Source organism: Sus scrofa, chromosome 13 (assembly GCF_000003025.6).
Source record: "Sus scrofa isolate TJ Tabasco breed Duroc chromosome 13, Sscrofa11.1, whole genome shotgun sequence".
NCBI classification, from domain to species: domain Eukaryota; kingdom Metazoa; phylum Chordata; class Mammalia; order Artiodactyla; family Suidae; genus Sus; species Sus scrofa.
This window is the reverse complement of record NC_010455.5, coordinates 137191132-137211790: the sequence shown is the minus strand read 5'-3', so window position 1 is coordinate 137211790 and position 20659 is coordinate 137191132. Positions and strand designations below refer to the sequence as shown.

The 20659-nt window shown below is 38.5% G+C and overlaps 1 protein-coding gene across 6 annotated transcripts in view; it reads left to right on the top strand.

Moving 5' to 3' along the window:
* SEC22A (SEC22 homolog A, vesicle trafficking protein) overlaps positions 1-20659 on the top strand; it is a 74909-nt gene that overhangs the window by 38908 nt on the left and 15342 nt on the right. For 4 of the 6 annotated variants that reach the window (XM_021070245.1, XM_021070249.1, XM_021070246.1 and 1 more), the window contains one exon: positions 16316-16431. In XM_021070245.1, coding sequence (XP_020925904.1) covers positions 16316-16431 — 116 coding nt within the window. Of the gene's footprint in view, positions 1-16315; positions 16432-19527; positions 20648-20659 lie in introns of those variants that run through there. The other 2 variants (XM_021070250.1, XM_021070251.1) reach the window with 2 other exon arrangements.

Below are 20659 nucleotides of genomic sequence, written 5' to 3'. Positions count from 1 at the left end.
GGCCGCTGGAAATCCAAGAGGCTCCTCCCCGGGGCAGCCCAACTCAGAAAAACCGTCCGAGATTTAGGCAGATCTATTCACGGCCTGGCTAGGCTTGTTCTAGCTTTTCTGGGCTGCAGGCCTTTTCTCAGGGGCTGGTGGTGTTTGGTGCTGCTCTGCGGAAGTGTAGCCCCTCCAAAGGGCAAGCAGGCCTGTGCAGGGACAGCCCCTATGGTGGTAGGCTTCAGGCAATTGTTGAGGCCAGCCCTCCTGGATGGCAGGCAGCCCCTGGTTCAGCGAGAGCGTAGGTGGTGGTGGGGGTGGGGGGAGGGGATGCACTGGGAAGCACAGCTTTCAGCTAGCTAGCGGGCCTGTAAGCTTGCTGTGGTGTGGGGGGTATTCTATGGGGACCCACCCCTTCTTCTGTCCCCTCCCCAGCACGGGCACAGACCAGGCTCTTCTCCCAGGTTCCCTCTGATGCGGCTTTCCACTTCCCCGCCCCTAGAGCATTGCTCCCTTCCTCTGCGACAGCTTTGTTTTCTAGTCTCCCAGGCAGTCTCTGCCCTGTCAAATGGTTTCTAGACCTCCCAAGCAGTTTCCGCTCCGCCCCGCCCCCCAGCCCGTTCTCAGGGTCTAACTTCTGGAGCCGAGATCTCGGTGCCCAGCCCCTACCCAGGCGTCCCCCGGCCCTTTCCCGGGGACTAACCTCTGGAGCCGAGATTCGGTGCCCAGCCCCCACCCAGGCATCTCAATTTTTGGTGACTGTGCCCGTAGTTCAGATGGTCCGTTTGGTTCTTGATTGGCTTTTCCGTACTCCAACTTACTGCTACACTCTTCTCTGCATCTGGAGATTCCTCCAGTTCATTTGATCTTTCCCCCGTGTAGGTGACTTTCTAGGGTGCGGGACCCCTTTCTCCTCCGCAGTTCCCTTTCGGGAGCGCCCGTCCCGCTCGGATTCACCTTCTCTCACTCTCCTCTTTTCTCCCGTTCTGCCCAGTAATGTCATGAACTTCTTGCCATTATTGGAGTTTAGGTTCCTCTGCCAGCGATTGGTTGCTGTTCTGTGCGAGTCATTTATTCTGTAGATGTGCTTTTTTTGTTGTGTTTGTGGGAGAGGGCGAGTGTGTCCCCCTACTCCTCCGCCATCTTGTCCTCCCACTCCTATGTAGTTCTTATGTAAGGGTAGACATACAGATCATCAGAATAGAACTGAGAATATAGAAAGAACCCTTACAATATGATCAATTCATTTTTAACAAAAATGCCAAGACAGTGGTAAAGGAATGGTCTTTTCAACAAATCATGCTGGGACAAGTGGAAATGAAATAGTCAAAAGAGTGAAGTTCGACCCCCTACCTCACAAAATATATTCAAACTAACTTAAAAGGACCAAAGATCTAAATTTAACAGCTAAAACTATCAGACTCTTAGAAGAAAACTTAGATTTAAATCTTTGTGACTTTGTATTAGGCATTGCTTTTTTTTAGATTTGACATCAAATACACAGTGAAAAAAGAAAAAGATAATGTGGACTTCATCAAAATTAAAATTTTGTTCTTCAAAAGACACTCAAGAAATGAAAAAACAGTTCACAGACATGGAGAAAATGTTTGTAAATCATATCTCTTTTAAGGCACTTGTGTTCAGGATATGCATTAGCACAATTCAGGTAACAAGACAATAATCCAATTTTAAAATTTGAAAAACATTTGAATACACATTTCTACAAAGAAAATGTGCTACTGGCTAATTGGCACAAGAAAAGATACTAAACATTATTAGTCATTAGTAAAATGCAAAGCAAAGTGAGATATCACTTAACACCCAGTAGGAGGACTATAATAAAAAAAAAAAAAGGACAGGCAATAACTAGCTCTAGCAAGGATGTGAAGACATTGGAACCTTTTTACAAGCTGCTGGTGGGGTTGTAAAATGGTGCAGCTGCTTTGGAAAGTAATTTGCAAGTTCTCAAAAGGGTAGAGAGTTACCATATGATCTAGCAATTCTTCTGGGTACTTATCCCAGAGATTGAAAATGTATGTCTAAAGAGAAATTTGTACATGAATAGTCATTGCAACTAAAAGGTAGTTATAATCCAAACATCCATCGACTGATGAATGAATAAATATGGCATATTTATGCAATGGAATATTATTAATAAAAAAAGAATGAAGTGTTGATCCATGCTACAACATGGATGAACTTAAAAACATTGTGTTAAGTGAAAGAAGCTAGGTACAAAAGGTCACTTGTTTGTAATGCATGTATACAAAATGTCCAGAATGGGCAAATCCATAGAGACAGAAAGTATATTAGCAGTTGATGGGAGGTAGAGGGAAATAGGTAATGACTACTACTAATGGTTATGAGGTTTCTTTTTAGGGTGATAAAAATGTGAAATTAGATGATGGTGATGGTTGTACAACCTGTGAATATACTAAAAACTTCTGAATTGTAAACTTTACAAGGGCAAATTGTATTTGGAATTACATTTCAATTTTTAGAATCAGAAATAAATGAAGGGGTTATTACTTTGAAGACTTCCAATAATGACGGAATAGATCAGACAAATAGTCCTGCTACATGTAGAAAACATGTAGAAAATCTAAATGGAATTGTAAATATTATATAGAATATATAGGTCTAATATATTTTAGAATTTAATCTAAAATATAATCTTCCTGGAGTTCCTGTCGTGGCACAGTAGAAACGAATCTGCCTAGGAGCCACAAAGTCGCAGGTTTGATCCCTGGCCTTGCTCAGTGAGTTAAGGATGCAGCGTTGCCGTGAGATGTGGTGTAGGCCTAGCCTGGGAACCTCCATATATTGTGGGTGTGGCCCTAAAAAGACAATAAATAGATAAATAAATAAAATATAATCTTCCTAAAGTCTTTGGAGATCCAACATAATTATTAAGAATTCTTAAGATACGGGAGAGGATGGAAGATCAAGGAGATGAGCCCAGTGTTTGGAGTGACTTTTCTCTTTGGGGCTTTTTACCAGTTCTGAAGGAACTGTTGACAGCCTCTCAAGATTTGAGAGACAGGGATTAGAGAGCTGGGCCCACCAAGGTGGTGAATCTCATGAGCAGTCCTTCAGCTTTGGGTTAGGATTTCGCATGTGTGCACTCTAGGAATATGGGTAGACAGGAATATAAAGGAGACAGGCTTTCATCAGGACTGCAGCTTAGTTTTGAATCATATTGGTCTTTAAAATTGGATTGAGCTGATCACACAGTGCTTTGCTCCAAAGATCCTGGCAGAAGCAAAGACGTTTTCTGGAAGAAATAGTTTCACAAACTTCAAATTATGTCTACAACAGAATTTTGAAAATAGAATGGCAAACAGTCATAAATAACCAGGCTTCTAAAGAGGTAGACTATGTGAATGCAAACCATTAAAAACACATACAGTCTCGGGAACCATGGAAGCCAGAAAACATTATTTCCTGAAGGATAAAAGAAAATAACTGCAAGTGTAGAATTCTGTGGTTAATAAGAATAGCCTGAAAGAATGAAGTAGTGAGAGTGGATATCCTTGCATTATTCCTAATTCTTATCTTAGCAGGGAAAGCATTCCTTTTTAAAACAGTTAAATATGATGTTAACTTAGGGCTTGTATTGAGGCCTTTTTACTAGGTTGAGAAAATTCCCTTATATTCCCAGTTTGATGAGTGGTTTTTATCAGAAACTGAAGTTGTATTCTGTCAAATATTTTGTCTGCCTTTATTGAGATGATTGTGTAATTTTTCTTTTTAAAGTCTTTATGTGGTAAGTTACATTGATTGCTTTTCAAACGTTGAATCCACCTTATAGTTCTGTGGTAAACCCCACTGGGTCATGATATATTGTTCTGTTTATGTATCATGAGATCCAGTTTGCTAAAGTTTTGTTTATATATGTGTTCATGAGGGAAGTGGTTTGTAGTTTTCCCCTTTTGTGAGGGTTGTCTCTGATTTTATTATCAGGATAAAACTGGCCTCATAGAATAAACGGGGAGGTAGTCCCTCTTCTTCAAAATAAGAGAAATGTTTCTGTAGAATTTTAATTTTTTCTTCTTTAAGTGTTTAGTACAATGAAGCTTTTCAAGGTTGTAGTTTTTTGTGTGTGAAGGTTTTTTAACCATGAATCAGTTTCTATGGTGAATGAAGGGTTTTTCAAGTTATCTCTTTCTTTTTGAGTGAGTTTTAGTAGTTCAAGGAATTCTGTCCATTTCACCTAGGTTATTGAATTTTTTGGCATGATGTTTGGCATCAGTACTATTAGAGTTTATAATTATTATTGATTTTCTTAAAGAACCAGTTTTTGCTTTCTTTGACTTTTTATTGTTTTTGTTTTCTATTTCATGATTTATGTTCTGGTCTTTATTACTTCCTATCTTCTGCTTCCTTAGGGTTTACCCTGCTTTTCTTTTTCTGGGCCATTAAGGTAGAAGTTGAGGTCATTTATTTCTTTTCTTTTATAATACAGACATTTATTTCTCTCTAAATGTATTTCATACATTTCCATGTATTTTCATTCTGTTCAAAATGCTTTTTAATTTACCTTTTGATTTCTTTCATGATCCATTGGTTTGTTAGGAATGTTACATAATTTTAAATATTTAGAGATTTCCAGATATCTTTCTGTTATTGATTTCAAATTTAATTTCATTGTGGCCATATACCAAATTTTGTATGATTTTAATCCTCTTATATTTATTGATACTTGTTTTATTATTGAGAACATGGTTTATCTTAGTAATTTTCCTGTGTTCATTTGAAAAGAATGAATATTCTTTTTTTTTTTTTTTTTTTTTTTTTTTTGGCCATGACATGCAGCAACTTGATGCAGGATCTTAGTTCCCAGACAGGGATTGAACCTAGGCTACAGTGGTGAAAACACAAAATCCTAACCACTAGCCACCAGAGAACTCCTCAAAAGAATGTATATTCTACTGTTATTGGGTAATGGTCCCCCAATAGCAGTATCAGTGACCAATATCATTTAGACCAAGTTGGTTGATAATGTTCAAGTCTTTTATATCTTTCTGATTTTCTGTCTACTTCCATCAGTTATTGAGAGAGGGTTATTGAAATCTCTGACTATATTTGTATAAATTTATGTTTTTCTTCTTGTATGTCTACTGTTTTTATTTTGCATATTTTAAATCTTATTAAATATTTAGGATTGTTTTTGTTCTTTTGATGCATGCACTCCTTTGACACTTTGAAATTGCTTTCTTTACAACTAGTAATATTCTTAGCTCTGCAATCTAACTTATTACCATAGCTGTTACATTTTCTTTTTTAAAATTAGTGTTGGAATGGTGTGTCTTTTACCATCTTTTTTCTTTTATCCTTTTTATGTCTTTATATTTAAAGTGATTTCTTTAAATATAAGTATCGTGTAGTTCAGTCTTTTGGAGAAAAATCCAGTTTGACAATATCTGCTGTTTTATTTAGATATTTATACCATTTACATTTAATGTGGTTATTGATAAGACTGGGTTTACTCTCTTGGCTTTTTTTTCTTTTTGTCCCCTCTGGTTTTGATCGCTCTTCTCTTTTTCTGAGTTTTTTTGTATTGATTACTTTTGACCCATTTTCTATTCCTTGTTGGCTTATTATTTCTTCTTGTTTCACTTGTTTGTTTTTGTGGTTGCTTTGGGTTTCACAGTATATATCTGATTATTCATGGTGGGGTCAGTAGGTTCTGCCATGGCTAATAAGCAAGACAAGAACTACTTCTCAAAATGGAAATACTTTTTGCCTGAGGGCAATGTTGTCGCTTCAGAACCCCTGCAGCCTCTTTTATGATTTTTCTTTACAGGTTTGCTATAGGCTCAAAACATCATCCCAATTTTTCCACAGATATTTTGAGCACCATTGGATCCATAGGTTGTAAGGCCTGAGTGGCAGAATGTCCTGCATGGAAGTTTGGATCCTTGTTGCTTTGGGTCCTCCTCAACCATTGTCATTTAGTAAAACATGTTGGAGCAGCATACCCAAATCTAGAAAGGCATACTAAGCAGTGTATCTTTTCTTAGTGCAACTTGATCTTTACTTTCAATGTACTCTAGATCTTTAACCACTGGAAACTTGACTAAGGTGGTAGGCTTCTATAATTTTTAATTATTTTTCACTCTCTGGCATATATGTATCATTCTAAGGTATCTAACCTAAGGTATATACAGTCTCTTCTTCAGATCCTATTGGCATGAGGTAATCAATAGAATAAATATAATATTTTGTCAGGTGTTAAGACGTTAGGTCCTTGTAAGCCAAGAGTCAGCAGACTTTTTCTGTAAAAGGCCAGGTAGTAAATATTTTAGGTTTTACAAGCCATATGGTCTCCATTACAACGACTTATCTATGTTGGTGTACTATGAAAACCACTACAGGTAATACGTAAAAAAATAGGTGAGGCTGGGTGGCAGTAAAATTTTATTTACAAAAAGAAGTGGTACCCTGGATTTGGCTTGTTTGTCACCTGCTGGTATAGACCAATTAGTGGCACACAGTTGATATAACCTAGTAGCAGTATGGTAAATGTACTGAATCTCTCTTAGGTAAAAGCCAACTGCTTTTAATTCTCTCTGTTTATTAGGATAGAAAAAAAAAGTATTTGAAAATTAGTACCTACATGCCAGGGCGTTAATTGATTTGTTCCACATGGAGACCACATCTAGAAAAGCATGAACAGTTGGAATCTACAGTAATCTGTTGTCATCCTCTAAGATGCGCATGTTTTGGAGACAAATTGGAGAGTTAAAAAGGAATATAATAGGAATCACCATCTATGCATCTTTTTAAGCAAGCTTTGATGGTAGCACTGATCTTTGCAGTTAACCTAGAGATTAATGTTTTGGTGAAATTTGGGCTGGGTGAGCTCTAAGACTTCCATTGGCCTCCTTCTCTAATAGTTTTAATGCCATAGGTCCAACAGTTGCTAAGAATATCTGTCCGTTAATTTTCGAACTTAGGATCCAGGAGAATCATCTTATCTAGGAATAGGGGTCCATCTTAACCTACTAGGAGGCAGACTCTATTAGAAACTCTCTGTATTACTGGACTTTCATAAATTTTCTCTCTGACCTGTAGATTGCAGTGGTATTCTGCAATAAGAAGATAAGAGATAGAACCAAATACGAGATACTTGGAAAATGGGGAGAATTGGGTTTTAAGAAAGAGAAAGAAAAACTTTAAGCATTTTAATGATTAGAAATTATTTTAATATTAACTTTAAATTTGCTTTTAATTCAGATCAAGCCTGCATAGTATTTTCTGTAGGCTTCCAGTTTTAAGTGTATTTTCCTGTTTTGCAGTTTTCCTTCCTGAATAAATTTACTTTATTTTGGAATCTAGTTAGTAGTTATTTGATAAACATTATTTTGCATGTATTTTTCTCTGTTATAGCATCTTACTTTTGATTTCTTTTTCTTGTATTTCTTGACTTTTTTTTTCTCTTCCTAACCTTGTGACCTGTCTCCCCACAGTCTGGTATGAATTTTTTTTTCCATATAATTTTTTTCTGAAGGCTGTGGATATTCTGCTCCAGTCAATATGTTAAATACTGTGACCTACTTTTACATTTAAAATTTTCTTTTTTAAACATTTTATTTTAGGGAAATTTAAACAAATGTACAGTAAATAGAATAGTATAACTAACCCTTATGTACCCATCACCCAACAATAACAACTGCATCAACATTTTGACGTTCTTGTTTCAACTGTACCTCCACCCACTTTCCGCTTATCCACTTGATGATTTCTCCAGTTCTTTCTTTGTTTTCCTTTTTTTTTAAATTTATTTATTTTTATACAATATTAAAGGTTACTTTGCATTTACAGCTATTACAAAATATTAGCTATGTTCTCCATGTTGTGTAATTAATTGTTGAGCCTGTCTTACACCCAATAGTTTATACCTCCCACAGTTCTTTGTTTTTTAAAGGAAATTGGCACTATTGAAATGCATTGATCTTTTGCTGTATGGTTTCAGTAAGTGGATACAGTTGAATAAACCACACTCTTCCAAAATACAGATTTTATTATTTTTCAAGTATGGCAAGGCCAACAGATTAGGAGGCACTACCATTGAAAAGATAGTTTGTTATATTCTATCCCAGGAGAAGGGAACAGACCCCTAGCAGCCACATGGGGAAGTGCCAGTGACTGTCAGGGGTAAAGGAGCAGGAGGGCAGTGTGGGCAAGAGACTTGGTTGTGATTTCCCAAGGAAGGAACTGGAGAGGCAGAGTAAGCAGGTTTAAGATAGACTAGTTTGTGGTCTAGTCTATCTTAAACTAGTTTCCCATCGTGGCGCATCAGAAACAAATCCGACTAGGAACCATGAGGTTTCGGGTTTGATCCCCGGCCTCACTCAGTGGGTTAAGGATCCGGCATGAACTGTGGTGTTGGTCGCAGGTGTGGCTCAGATCTGGCCTTGCTGTGGCTGTGGCATAGGCTGGCAGCTGTAACTCCGATTAGGCCCCTAGCCTGAGAACCTCTATATGCCGCACCATGGCCCTAAAAAAAAAAAAAAAAAAAAAAAAAAAAAAGGCAAGGAGTTCCCGTTGTGGCGCAGTGGTTAACGAATCCGACTGGGAACCATGAGGTTGCGGGTTCGGTCCCTGCCCTTGCTCAGTGGGTTAACGATCCGGCGTTGCCGTGAGCTGTGGTGTAGGTTGCAGACGCGGCTCGGAACCCGAGTTGCTGTGGCTCTGGCGTAGGCCGGTGGCTACGGCTCCGATTAGACCCCTAGCCTGGGAACCTCCATATGCCGCGGGAGCGGCCCAAGAAATAGCAACAACAACAACAACAACAACAAAAAAGGCAAGATAGACTAGTTTGAATCCATTTAGTTAGCTGTCCCTTTGTCTGAAACCTGAACCTGGGGTGATTTAGGCAGGAGAATAGTGATCCTGAGTATGAGAGCCCAATAGAGCAAGTAGTTAGGAGTGCAGGCTCTGGATTAGAGGATTTGCTTGTGAAAGGGACTCTTGCAGGTGAGTTGTTTGCTATCTCTAGTCTAGGAATTAAATAGCCCTGGGAGGGGCAGTCCTCTGATGTTCACAAGGCCTCAAGATGTCAAAGTATCAAAAATAAAGAATAAAAAACCCCCAGTGATTAGTTCATGCCCCCGACCCACGATGTAGACTATTTCCATCTCCCCAGAAAGTTTCTTTGTGTCTCTTCCCAGGCTACCCCAGCCACTGTTTAAACTTTTCACTTGAGTTATTTTTTGTTCTCCAACTTTATATAAACAAGATTGCATAGTGTGATTCTTGTATTGAGCTTCTTTTGCTCAACACAATGTCATATGTAATATGTTGCATGTCTCTGTAGTTCCTCTTTATTGCTGAGTAGTTGTTATTGTGTGGACATTATCCACACTGGACATTAGTTTGTTTCCAGTTTTTGGTTATTGTAAATTAACCCATTACAAACATTCACCTTTTGTTAACGTAATGTTTTCATTTCTTTTGAGTAGTATTAGGAATGGAATTGCTGGGTTAAGGTGCATGTTTAACTCTTTATGAAATTGCCAGTTTTCTAAAGTTGTTCCATTTTACATTCCCACAAGCAATGGATAAGAGTTTTGATTGTTCTGTATCCTCACCAACATTTAATGTTGTTAATTTTTAAAAGTTTGTGTCCTTTAAAAAAAAAAAAACCTTCACAGAACCCTAAACTTAATATACTTTTTTTTTTCTATTTCTTTGACACCTCTATTTTTAGAATAAATACTTGGTTAATCAGATTTTTTTTTTTTTTTTTTTTTTTTGTCTTTTCTTGAGCCGCTCCCTCGGCATATGGAGGTTCCCAGGCTACAGGTCTAATCAGAGCTGTAGCCGCCAGCCTAGGCCAGAGCCACAGCAACGTGGGATCCGAGCCACGTCTGCAACCCACACCACAGCTCACGGCAACGCCAGATCCTTAATCCACTGAGCAAGGGCAGGGATCAAACCCATAACCTCATGGTTCCTAGTCGGATTCGTTAACCACTGCGCCATGATGGGAATTCCTCAGCCTTTTTTCAGTCTAGTAGTTTTCCAGACAATTTCTCACTTGCCTGAAAAATGCTGCTGTATTCACATAGTGCCCTGCAAGACAAGTAGATTTCCCAGTCTCTTTCTCTTAAACACACACACACACACACACACACACACACCCTTCACAATCTAACAGGTATTTATTGCCTTTTTTCTCCCCAAATATACAATATTTATATTGTGGGGCATTTAAGGGTTTTTTGTTTGTTTGTTTTTAGGGCCACAACCTCAGCATATGGAAGTTCCCAGGCTAGGGGTTGAATTGGAGCTACAGCTGCTGGCCTACACCACAGCCACAGCAACGAGGGATCCGAGCCTCATTTTCGGCCTACACCACAGCTCATGGCAACACTGGATCATTCACCCACTGAGTGAGGCCAGGGATCGAACCTGCATCCCCAAGGATACTAGTTGGATTCATTTCCACTGTGCCATAACAGGAACTTGTGTAGGGCATTTTATAAAGACAGTAAGCACATTATCTGCTTTCAAGATGGGAAAAGCAAACACAAGCCTGTAAGTAAAATGCTAGGTAGAATATTATACATGCTCCAAAAGAGGGAAAAAGGAAGTAACAGTTTTAGGCCTTGGAATCTTGAAGGACATGCAGGCTTTGAACAGGAGATGATAGGAAAGGGCCTCATAGTGAAAAAATAGTGTGTTTGTACCTACAGTGAGTCTCAGTCATAATTTAGTAACAAGTTAATGCTCGTTTAGATGGAACTGACCTGAAATGTCTCTCTTTATGTTCCCAAACCTGTTTCTCCAGGTATTTTGGGCATCAGTGAATGACTGCACCTTCTGAACTTTGTCTTTGACTCAGAGCATAGGCACTTTGGTATTGCGATGAGGTTTGAGGGTTAGAATGGTAGAATCTTTCTGAATCCTCACCGTGACTGTTCTGATACTCTCTTTCATCAATTATTTTTCCCTTCTCTTGATTCTTTAAGTCTTCTTCACTGAATTTTGTTGTTCCACCTATAAATGCATTAAAATCTCCTTCATCTACCCTATTACAGGGGAAAAATAATTATTTTTCAATCTTGTTGTATCTGTCAAGCCATCATTCTGTCTTCCTCTCCTTTAATGCTTCTGTCTCTTTCCTTCATGAGTTACTAACTTCTTACAGTCTGAATTTTGCCTTCAACCACTCTCATGAAACTACTTTATAAAGGGTCAGAAACCATCTCTTAGTCAATAAGTCTAATTTGTTTTTTCTTTTTCAGTTCAGATTGTCTTTGGCCTATCTACAAGCATTGTAAGCCACGTCTTTTTTCTTGATCACCTTTCCTTCCTAGACTTCCGTGACTCTTTCCTCTTCTGGTTGGTCTACATCTGCCTCCCCCACCTCCTCACCCTCCCTGTGAAGGAAGTGTTTACCAGGATATGTCTTTGGCCCCCTTCTTGACTTGGTAATCTCATCCAAACCCTTCCCCTCGGATGCAGACCTCATCTTAAGTTCTCCAGCTCTGCTGCACTTACATTCAGTTGCACATGCCTCACTGTCACTTCAAGTTTGACGTGTGTAAAATGTCCCCACTTTCTATTAAACCTGAATTTCTCCCACTGGGTCTGTTAGTAACGCCCTTATCTTTCCAGTCCCCCATCCTTCAAACCTTGGGATTTTCCATGATTTTTTTTTTCTCTGTTGCTTCCCCATCTAGTTAGTTGCCAATTCTAATGATTGTAACCTTTGTAATCTCTCTCACCTCTTTTCCAGTTCTCCTGTCACTAACCTAGTTCAGGCTCTCATTTCAGTCTGTTTTTTTGCTGTGACTCCCGCATGAACTTCCTAATGCAGAAATGTAGAAAGAGCATGGGCTTTTCAGACCCAAGTGCTAATTGTGAAGATGGTACTTACTAGCTGTCTGCCTTAGAGCAAATTATTTCTAGATGAGAAAAATCAGACACGGAGAAGTTAGTCTTCCCACCTCATGAAGTACCCCATTTTGAGGGATAAATGGGACAGTGTATACCTAGTGAGAAGGCACTGAGGAATATTATTTATCTCTCCTTTCTTTAAATCTCTTTACAACTCATTAATGGAGTAATATTTTTAAAACACATCTTTAATCATCAATCTCTTGCTCCTCTGTGTTTCCCAGTCCAATTTGCCTATAATTTTTAGCCTCATATTTCAGACTGTAATTTACTTCACCCTTCCTTTCTGACCTTATTTCTTCCTACTCTTCTAAACATCTTTTTTGAGCAAAGTAAAACCAGTAGCAGTGCCCATTCGCAAAGTGGTTAAGGGCATGAGTTCTAGAGTCAAGCTACCTAGATTTAAATCCCAGTTCCTTTACTTAATGTGGGCAAATTACTCAAGCTCCCTCAACCTTAGTTTCTGTCTGAAAGAACTGGGATAATTATAGTGCCTACTGCATTGGGTTCTTGGAAGGATGAAATGAGTTCATGTCTGTCAAGCACTCAGTGCCAGCACGTTGAGAGCAGCCACTAATAAAAGAGTTAGTAGAAGTAGTAGTAATAGTTTTTGTTGATGCTGTTATTACTTGCTTCTCCCTTTTCCGGCTCCAGGCTCCTCATATTCTTTACTCTGCACGGAATGCAGTTCTTCTCATTTGTGCCTGTCTGAATTTTAACTATCTTTAAGGATCTTCCTTAGTTCTCTTACAACTCCTGTGTCATCACCTTTCCCCTAGTTATCTTTCCTCTTCAGAATTCCTTAACTCTTCTTGTTTAGAATGCTCTTGCTTTCATGTGCTTATCTGTCCATTTCTCTTTAAAAGACTAAAAGTGCCTTGAGGGCAGATTGTGTAATTCATCCTCTAAATAAAGCACAGCATCTTTTGGAGAAACATGCCGAAAAGTATTTGCTGAATATATTAATTCACTATAAACAATAGTCCTTTTATTCCAAAGGATTTATTTTTATTTCTTTAGGAACTTTTGTAAACTCTCCATTAACCCTAGGTATATAGAAATTTTAATTTTGTCATGAAAATGCCATATGGGCTCAAGGAGACTAATTAAAGAAAAGGCATTGTAGCAGAAGGCAGTAATAGTAAAACAAAACAAAAACTGTGACCAGGTGACACTATTTTGTCTTTTTGTGTTTGTTAGGGCTGCACCTGTGGCATATGGAGGTTCCTAGGCTAGGGGTCTAATAGGAGCTGTAGCTGCTGGCCTATACCACAGCCACAGCAACATGGGATCCAAGCTGTGTCTATACCACGGCTCACGGCAGCGGTGGATCCTTAACCCACTGAGCAAGGCCAAGGATAGAACCCGCAACCTCATGGTTCCTAGTCAGATTCATTTCCGCTGCGCCACAATGGGAACTCCATGGTGACACTATTTTGGATTCTATACATTTTATTTTTTCTACATTGCCTCTCATTTCTTCATGTCTTATTGTTCCAAATTTGCTCTACCTAACAGTACCTACCATGGTGCCACATTGAAGTGTGAAGTATTTGTGGATAACAATCTAAGATCTGTTTTAGTGAAAAAAAAATATATATAATGTAATACATTAAAGTGTGATTAAATATCTCATTCAGTTTGTTAAAATGAGAAAGTGTCCTTAGGAAGTGTCACCCTCACTGTGTGCAGATTTTTCTTGGTAACCATACCCTCTGGTCCAAGAAAGGGCTCGGATGGGAGCAGGGAATCTCCACTTGAGGATTTTATTTCTTGAAGTGATTTGGCACATCTCCAGCCTGTCCTAATGCATGCCTTGCCCTTGTTAAAGAAGACTTGTCATTTGCTTTCATGGCTTTAAAATACTTCTGGTCATTTTGAAATAATTTATACATTGTATACTGTCATTATGGAGAGAGTGCTCTAAGGGCAAGAGGCAAGTGTTAGAAACTTAGTAAATATTTAATTTGTATAGACATATTATTTATTTCTTAAATAGGTATTCATCAACACATAAAAATGGTAATATTTTTCCATTCAACAATGGCCATCCTTCGAGTTCTACTTGTGGCTCAGCAGTTAGTGAACCTGAGTAGCATCCATGAGGATTTGGGTTCCATCCCTGGCCTCGCTTAGTGAGTTAAGGATCCGGTGTTGTCATGAGCTGTGGTCTAGGTCGCAGATGTGTCTCAGATCCCATGTTGCTGTGGCTCTGGTGTAGGCCAGTGGCTACAGCTCTGATTCAACCCCTAGCCTGCGAACCTCCATATGCTGCAGGTGCGGCCCTTAAAAGAGCAAAAAGAGAGGGAGAGAGAATGGGCATCCTTTACTTGACCATAAAAAGTGAAGGTTTTTAATTTTAGTAAAAAGTGAAGGTTTTTAATTTTAATACAGAATATTATTTGGCCTTTTTGTAAGGTAACCTCGTATACTTTAGAAGTGCTTTTTCTATAATCTATTCGGTTATCAGATGGTTTTATACTTGAGGCCCATGCTAAAGATTTCTTTTTTACTTAGAGGCCAGTTCCCCCTTATGAGGAGGGGTAGGGGAGGATGGCAGGAGGGATTTAAAACATGACTAATTGGTAGATCAGTTAGGTGTGTTTTGTTGTTGTTGTTGTTTTGTTTTGTTTTGCAATGCCCTTGGCATGTGGAAGTTCCAAGGCCAGGGACTGAACTTATGCCACAGCAGTGAACCAAGCCACTGTAGTGGCAATGCTGGCTTCTTAACCCACTGCACCATAAGAGAACTAGATTTTTAAATTGTGAGATTTGTTTTCTCTAGTGATAGAAAGTTTGGTATCATTACTTTACAAGACATTTAATTTTTTTGTTTTCACTTTAAAATCTAAAGGAAATTGATTGGGAGACCAAGCAGTAAGCTTGGGCACAAAAAAAATTTAAGAGAATGTTATCCTCTATTAGCATTTTCTTTCTTTCTTCATTTTTATTTTATGATTTTTTTTCATTATAGTTGATTTACAGTATTCTATTTCTACTATACAGCAAAGTGACCCAGCCGTACATGTATATACATATGTATATTTTTTTTATGATTTTCTATTAGCATTTTCTGCTGAACTTAAAGAATAAATACTTTTTTGTGAAATGTGGAATTTTCTGTTTATGAATTGTTTCGGAAAGCTTTTCTGCTTTGAATATAAGTTGCAGAGATTTAAATCCTTCCTTATATTAATGCTCCACCTCATTAACTTCATTGTTAGAGCTTTTACGCTTCAGTGATTTAAATAAAATGATCTAAATGTAGTTCTTTTGTCTTCTCTTTCCCTCTCTCTCCCTTTTGAGGTCTCGATGGTTACGTATTTAGTTTTGTGTTTTCATTTAGACTCTATGGTTGATTCTGTTAACTGCAAGATAATGATGAAGAGAAGCTCTTATATAGCTAAATGTCTTGCTGCAGAGCCCTGGTAGATAGGGGAATGTGTTTGTAAAATAAACTAGTCACTACTTAAACTGTTGTTTTAGCATTTTTATCTTCAAGTGGTGTTGGGAGACCAGGAACCTTCTAAGAGTCCATTCTATTGTAGAGTTCAGATTGGGTGTGTGTGTGTGTGTGTATGCTTTCACACATATCCCATGGTATTTATGACCCCGATTGCGTGTGTGTGTGCTTTCACATATATCCCATGGTATTTATGACCCTGGAACCCAAATAAAGAAGGGCTTTGCTTAAAAGCAAGCTATGTTTGGGAGTTCCCGTCGTGGCTCAGTGGTTAACGAATCCGACTAGGAGCCATGAGGTTTCGGGTTCGATCCCTGGCCTTGCTCAATGGATTAAGGATCCGGCGTTGCCGTGAGCTGTGGTGTAGGTTGCAGACGCGGCTCAGATCCTGTGTTGCTGTGGCTCTGGTGTAGGCAGGTGGCTACAGCTCTGATTCGACCCCTAGCCTGGGAACCTTCATGTGCTGCAGAAGTGACCCTAGAAAAGGCAAAAAGACAAAAAAAAAAGCAAGCTATGTTTGTCCTTTAAAATGTTTTCTAAGCATTTTCAGAAAAGTGGGAATTATGCAGTGAATTTCTAAGCAAAGCCATCTTTGCAAATATTTGCATCTGCTTGCAAGTGGTAGACATATATAGGCGGTATGTTTTTTTCTTATATGATTTTTACTGCCAGGTGTGCGCACTCCTTAGCACTGTATACCCAAATGCAAGTTAGGTGTCTGTTGAAAATGTAGAGAAAAAGAAGTTAATTTAAATTGAGTTCAGAGGAATAAAGCTGTCATGTCAGACGTTTTGCATTTAAAAAAATTTTTATTTCTAAGTTGCATTATGAAATAATTTTATGAAGATTCATCTATATGTAACTTGTTTAAATTGAGCAGTAAATTTCGTTTTACTTAAGCGTAAGTATTGATGTGAGACGTTGATGTTCATTTCTAATCTTTTTTTTTTTTCCCCCCAGCTCACCAGCGACTAGAACCAGCAACTCTGTCAGGGATTGTGGCATTTATCCTTAGTCTTTTATGTGCAGCTCTGAATTTAATTCGAGGCTTTCATGCCATAGAAAGTCTCCTGCAGGTACTGTGCTATTTTTGCAGTTTCAGGTGACTGTGCCTATTAATTCTGCTTGTTACACTATTGATTTAAATTGATTTGGATGTTACCAGTGCATATTCAGATTTTGTATTCTTTATACCTACTCTAGTTTCCATTTCCTTTAAAAACACTAATTTCTAGTTGGCTTCTTTGACTTAATTAACACATATTTATTTACTACCTACTTGTAGGGGACACTGTTTAAAAGTATTATGGGGTCACCAAGCTATGTGTGACATGGGCCCTGCAGTCTCAGATCGCATCGAGTTGAATTGGGGAGGCAAAGAAGTGCACAAATAATGTCAAGTACAGAGAATTTGCAGGAGGAGCAGTCAGTTTGAGTTAGGATAGGAGAAGAAGCTCCGTGGAGGAAGGGTGAGTGAGATGTGGAAGAATCTGGACAGAGAGGAGTGGAAAAAAGAAGGCATTTGTGGGCAGGTTTTTATCCCACTTTGGGGTATTCCAACTGAGTTTTCTGCTCTTTTTCCTTTTTCTGCTGGTGGCTACTTGTGAAATCACTAAGTTCTTTAGATATTGTCACCTGTTTTGTTTTCCTGTGTAATTCTTCCAGAGACTATAGCTATCAGAAAATATCAGGTTATACTTTTTCTTTTATTCTTTGTAAACTTTTGAAAAACTTCCTTTCTTAAAGTTAAGCACATTTCAGCTTTTCTTCCCCTATTTCTACTCACTTTCTCTGAAGTTTTTTTTAGCATTTCCACATTGTAAATTCGTTCTCTTTTTTTTAGCCAGCATTACGCTAAGAATATCATTTGTAAAAATCCACTGAAGGCACCTTATATTGTTTTTAAATTGCTGTTAGCTTGGGGAATACTCAAGAGAGTGCCATTTTGAGTACCCTCTGAATGTCCTCAGTCATATGAAACCAATAGCAGAGGACATCACAGGTTCCAGGCAGCTGAGCTGTCCCTCCAGGAGTCCAGGGTCTTCTCATGACTTCCCGATTCCTTTCCCAAACATCCTGGGCCTGCAGGTAAAGCCCCTCTTCCCATTCAGGCATAGGACAGCTGGCTACTATCCCTTGGCATTCCTGCCCCTGTTCCTTAGCCAGTTCAGCTTTATTCCAGGAAAAGTTTAATTTTGAGCCAGGTAAACAACCTGCCAGAAAGAAACAAAGGCAATTTGGAGACTGCTGATTGAAAAAGCTAATAAATAAGATCCTCTCTTGCTTTTTTTTTTTTTTTAAACTTGATGTAGTGGAAAGAGAACAGTAGCATAGGTGTGTGAAAAGTTGAGTTGATTTTTGTCTGTGGAAGAGAGAGAGAGCATCGCCTCCAGCTGAGCTACTGATTAGCTTGTGACCTTGAATAGCTCACCTTCCTTTCTGGTCCTCAGTTTCATTGCTTATGAAATGAAGGAGGAAAGTGGATTTGATGAGTATTTCTCTAAATATAGGACACATTTACACCTGCTTACACAACAGATGACTTTAGGTGGTAGAGGGACAAACATTTTTAATCTTAAGAGTTATGTATTTAATGTTTATTAATGTATAGTGTCTGTTTGGTAAGGAATACTAATTTCTATTAATGGTAGACATATAAAAATTTCCTTTTAAAAGATATAAATTTTAATAAAAAGTCACCTTTATGAAATGTATTAGTAAATAATGATATAATTAGTATTTAAATTGGCAAAATTGTGAAGGTGGTACTCTAAGGCTAAAATTCTATTGTTAAAAAAATTCTAAAAAAAGGAGTTCCTGTCGTGGCGCAGTGGTTAACGAATCGGACTAAGAACCATGAGGTTGCTGGTTTGGTCCCTGCCCTTGCTCAGTGGGTTAATGATCCGGCGTTGCCGTGAGCTGTGGTGTAGGTTGCAGATGCGGCTCGGATCCCACGTTGCTGTGGCTCTGGCATAGGCCAGTGGCTACAGCTCTGATTCAACCCCTAGCCTGGGAACCTCCATATGCTGTGAGAGCGGCCCAAGAAATAGCAAAAGAAAAAAAAAAAATTCTGTAGTTGTTTGAAGTTAGCAAACTAATAAATAAGGGGAAGGAGCAGGCCTGGATAGAGAAAAGCAGGGCCTTTCCATCCGTGACTTAGAAGACAGTACATAAGTTGTAGAATCTGGAGTTTAGGCCACATTACTTCTAAGTTAATATTCGGCAGGCCTGTTGTATCTCACAAAACCTTTTAAAAGGTAATTTTTTCAGGCACTCAAATATCCTATCCCTCCTCTTCCTGGACTGATTCTTTTTGTTGATTCACAACTTGAGAACTAAGCAAGTAGTATAAACTACAGCTTTTCATGCTTCTGAGCTGCTATCCTTGACCCATACCTGCCTCTATTCCTGAGTGTTGCATGTCCTCCCTCTGATCAGTGTTTTTGCCTTATCACAGTTGAAGTTTTCAGAAGAACAGTAACTTAATTAAACTAATTACTGCTTATGTGTAACTGACGATAACGCTGAAATTGCTCAGTCTACTTATGTTTTTAAAAGACATTACAGACCAATATCTCTCATGAACATAGATGTAAAAACCCTCAACAAAATGTTAGCGAATTGAATCCAACAGTGTATAAAAAGTATCACACACCACAACCAAGTGGGTTTTATTCCAGTTGTGCAAGGCCAATGCAACATTTGAAAATCAATTAATGTGATCCCTACATCGACAGGCCAAAGAAGAAAATCATATGATCATATCAGTAGATGATGAAAAAGCATTTGACAGAATCAGGATAAAACTCAGCAGACTAGGAATAAAAGGGAACTTCCTCAACTTGATAAAGAATATCTAGAGAAACTCCAATCATATTTGATGAGAAACTAGATGTTTCCTTCCTAAGATGGAGAATAAGACAAGGATAACCCCTTATCACCACTCCCTTTCAACATTGGAAGATCTAGTTAATGCAGTACGACAAGGAAAGAAAACAGAAGGTATACAGTTGGGGAAGGAAGAAATACAACTGTCTTCTTTCACAGATGACATGATTGTTATGTAGAAAATCCCAAAGAATCAACAAACTCCTACAACTAGTAAGTGATTATAGCAAGGCCATAGGATCCAAGGTTAATATATAAACATCAACTGCTTTCTTATATATCAGCAGGGAACAATTGAAATTGAAATTGGAGTTCCCGTTGTGGCGCAGTGGTTAATGAATCCGACTAGGAACCATGAAGTTGCGGGTTCGATCCCTGGCCTCACTCAGTGGGTGAAGGATCCGGCATTGCTTTGAGCTGTGGTGTAGGTCGCTGACACAGCACGGATCTGATGTTGCTGTTGCTGTGGCGTGGGCTGGCAGCTACAGCCCGGATTGGACCCCTAGCCTGGGAACTGGGTTTGGCCCTAAAAAGACAAAAGACAAGACAAAAGACGAAAAACAAAAACAAAAAGCAAAAGAACTGAACAGACACCTCACAGAAGTAGATATGCAGGTGGCAAATAAGCACATAAAAAATGCTCAACATCATGTCACTAAGAAAATGAAAATTGAAACAACGGTAAAATACCACTAAACGTCTATTAGAATGGATCCAAAATCCAAAAAAAAAACTGGCAATACCAAATGCTGATGAGAAAATGGAACAATACGAACTCTCATTCATTGTTGATGGGAAATCAAAATGATACATACAGTTTGGGAAACAGTTTGGCTGTTTCTCACAAAGCTAAACATAAACTTACCATATGATCCAGCAGTCATACTTCAGGTCTTATATGCCCAGATGAATAGAAAACTTAAATCCACACAAAAACTTGCACATGAATGTTTATATCTGCTTTTTTCTTTTTTCGTAATTTGAAAAAACTGGACATGTGTCCTTCAAAAGGTGAATGGGTAGACAAATTTTGGCATACAATGGAGTATTATTCAGTAATAAAAAGAAATGAACTATCAAACCACAAAAAGACACGGCTAAACCTTAAGTACATATTGCGTAATGAAAGAGGACAGTTTGAAAAGCCTATATACTATATGATTCCAATTATATGACATTCTGAGAAAGGCAAAACTCTAAAGGCATTAAGTAAAAAGATTAGTGGTTGCCAGAAGCTTGGAGGGAGGGAAGAAGGGATAAATAGTAGAAGCATGGGATTTTTAGGGCAATAAAACTGTTGTTTATGTTGCTGTGATAGTGGTTATGTCATTATACATTTGTCAAAACCCACAGATTGTATGACATAAAAGTGGCCCTAAAATAAACCATGGACTTTAAAATAAACCCTAGTGTGTC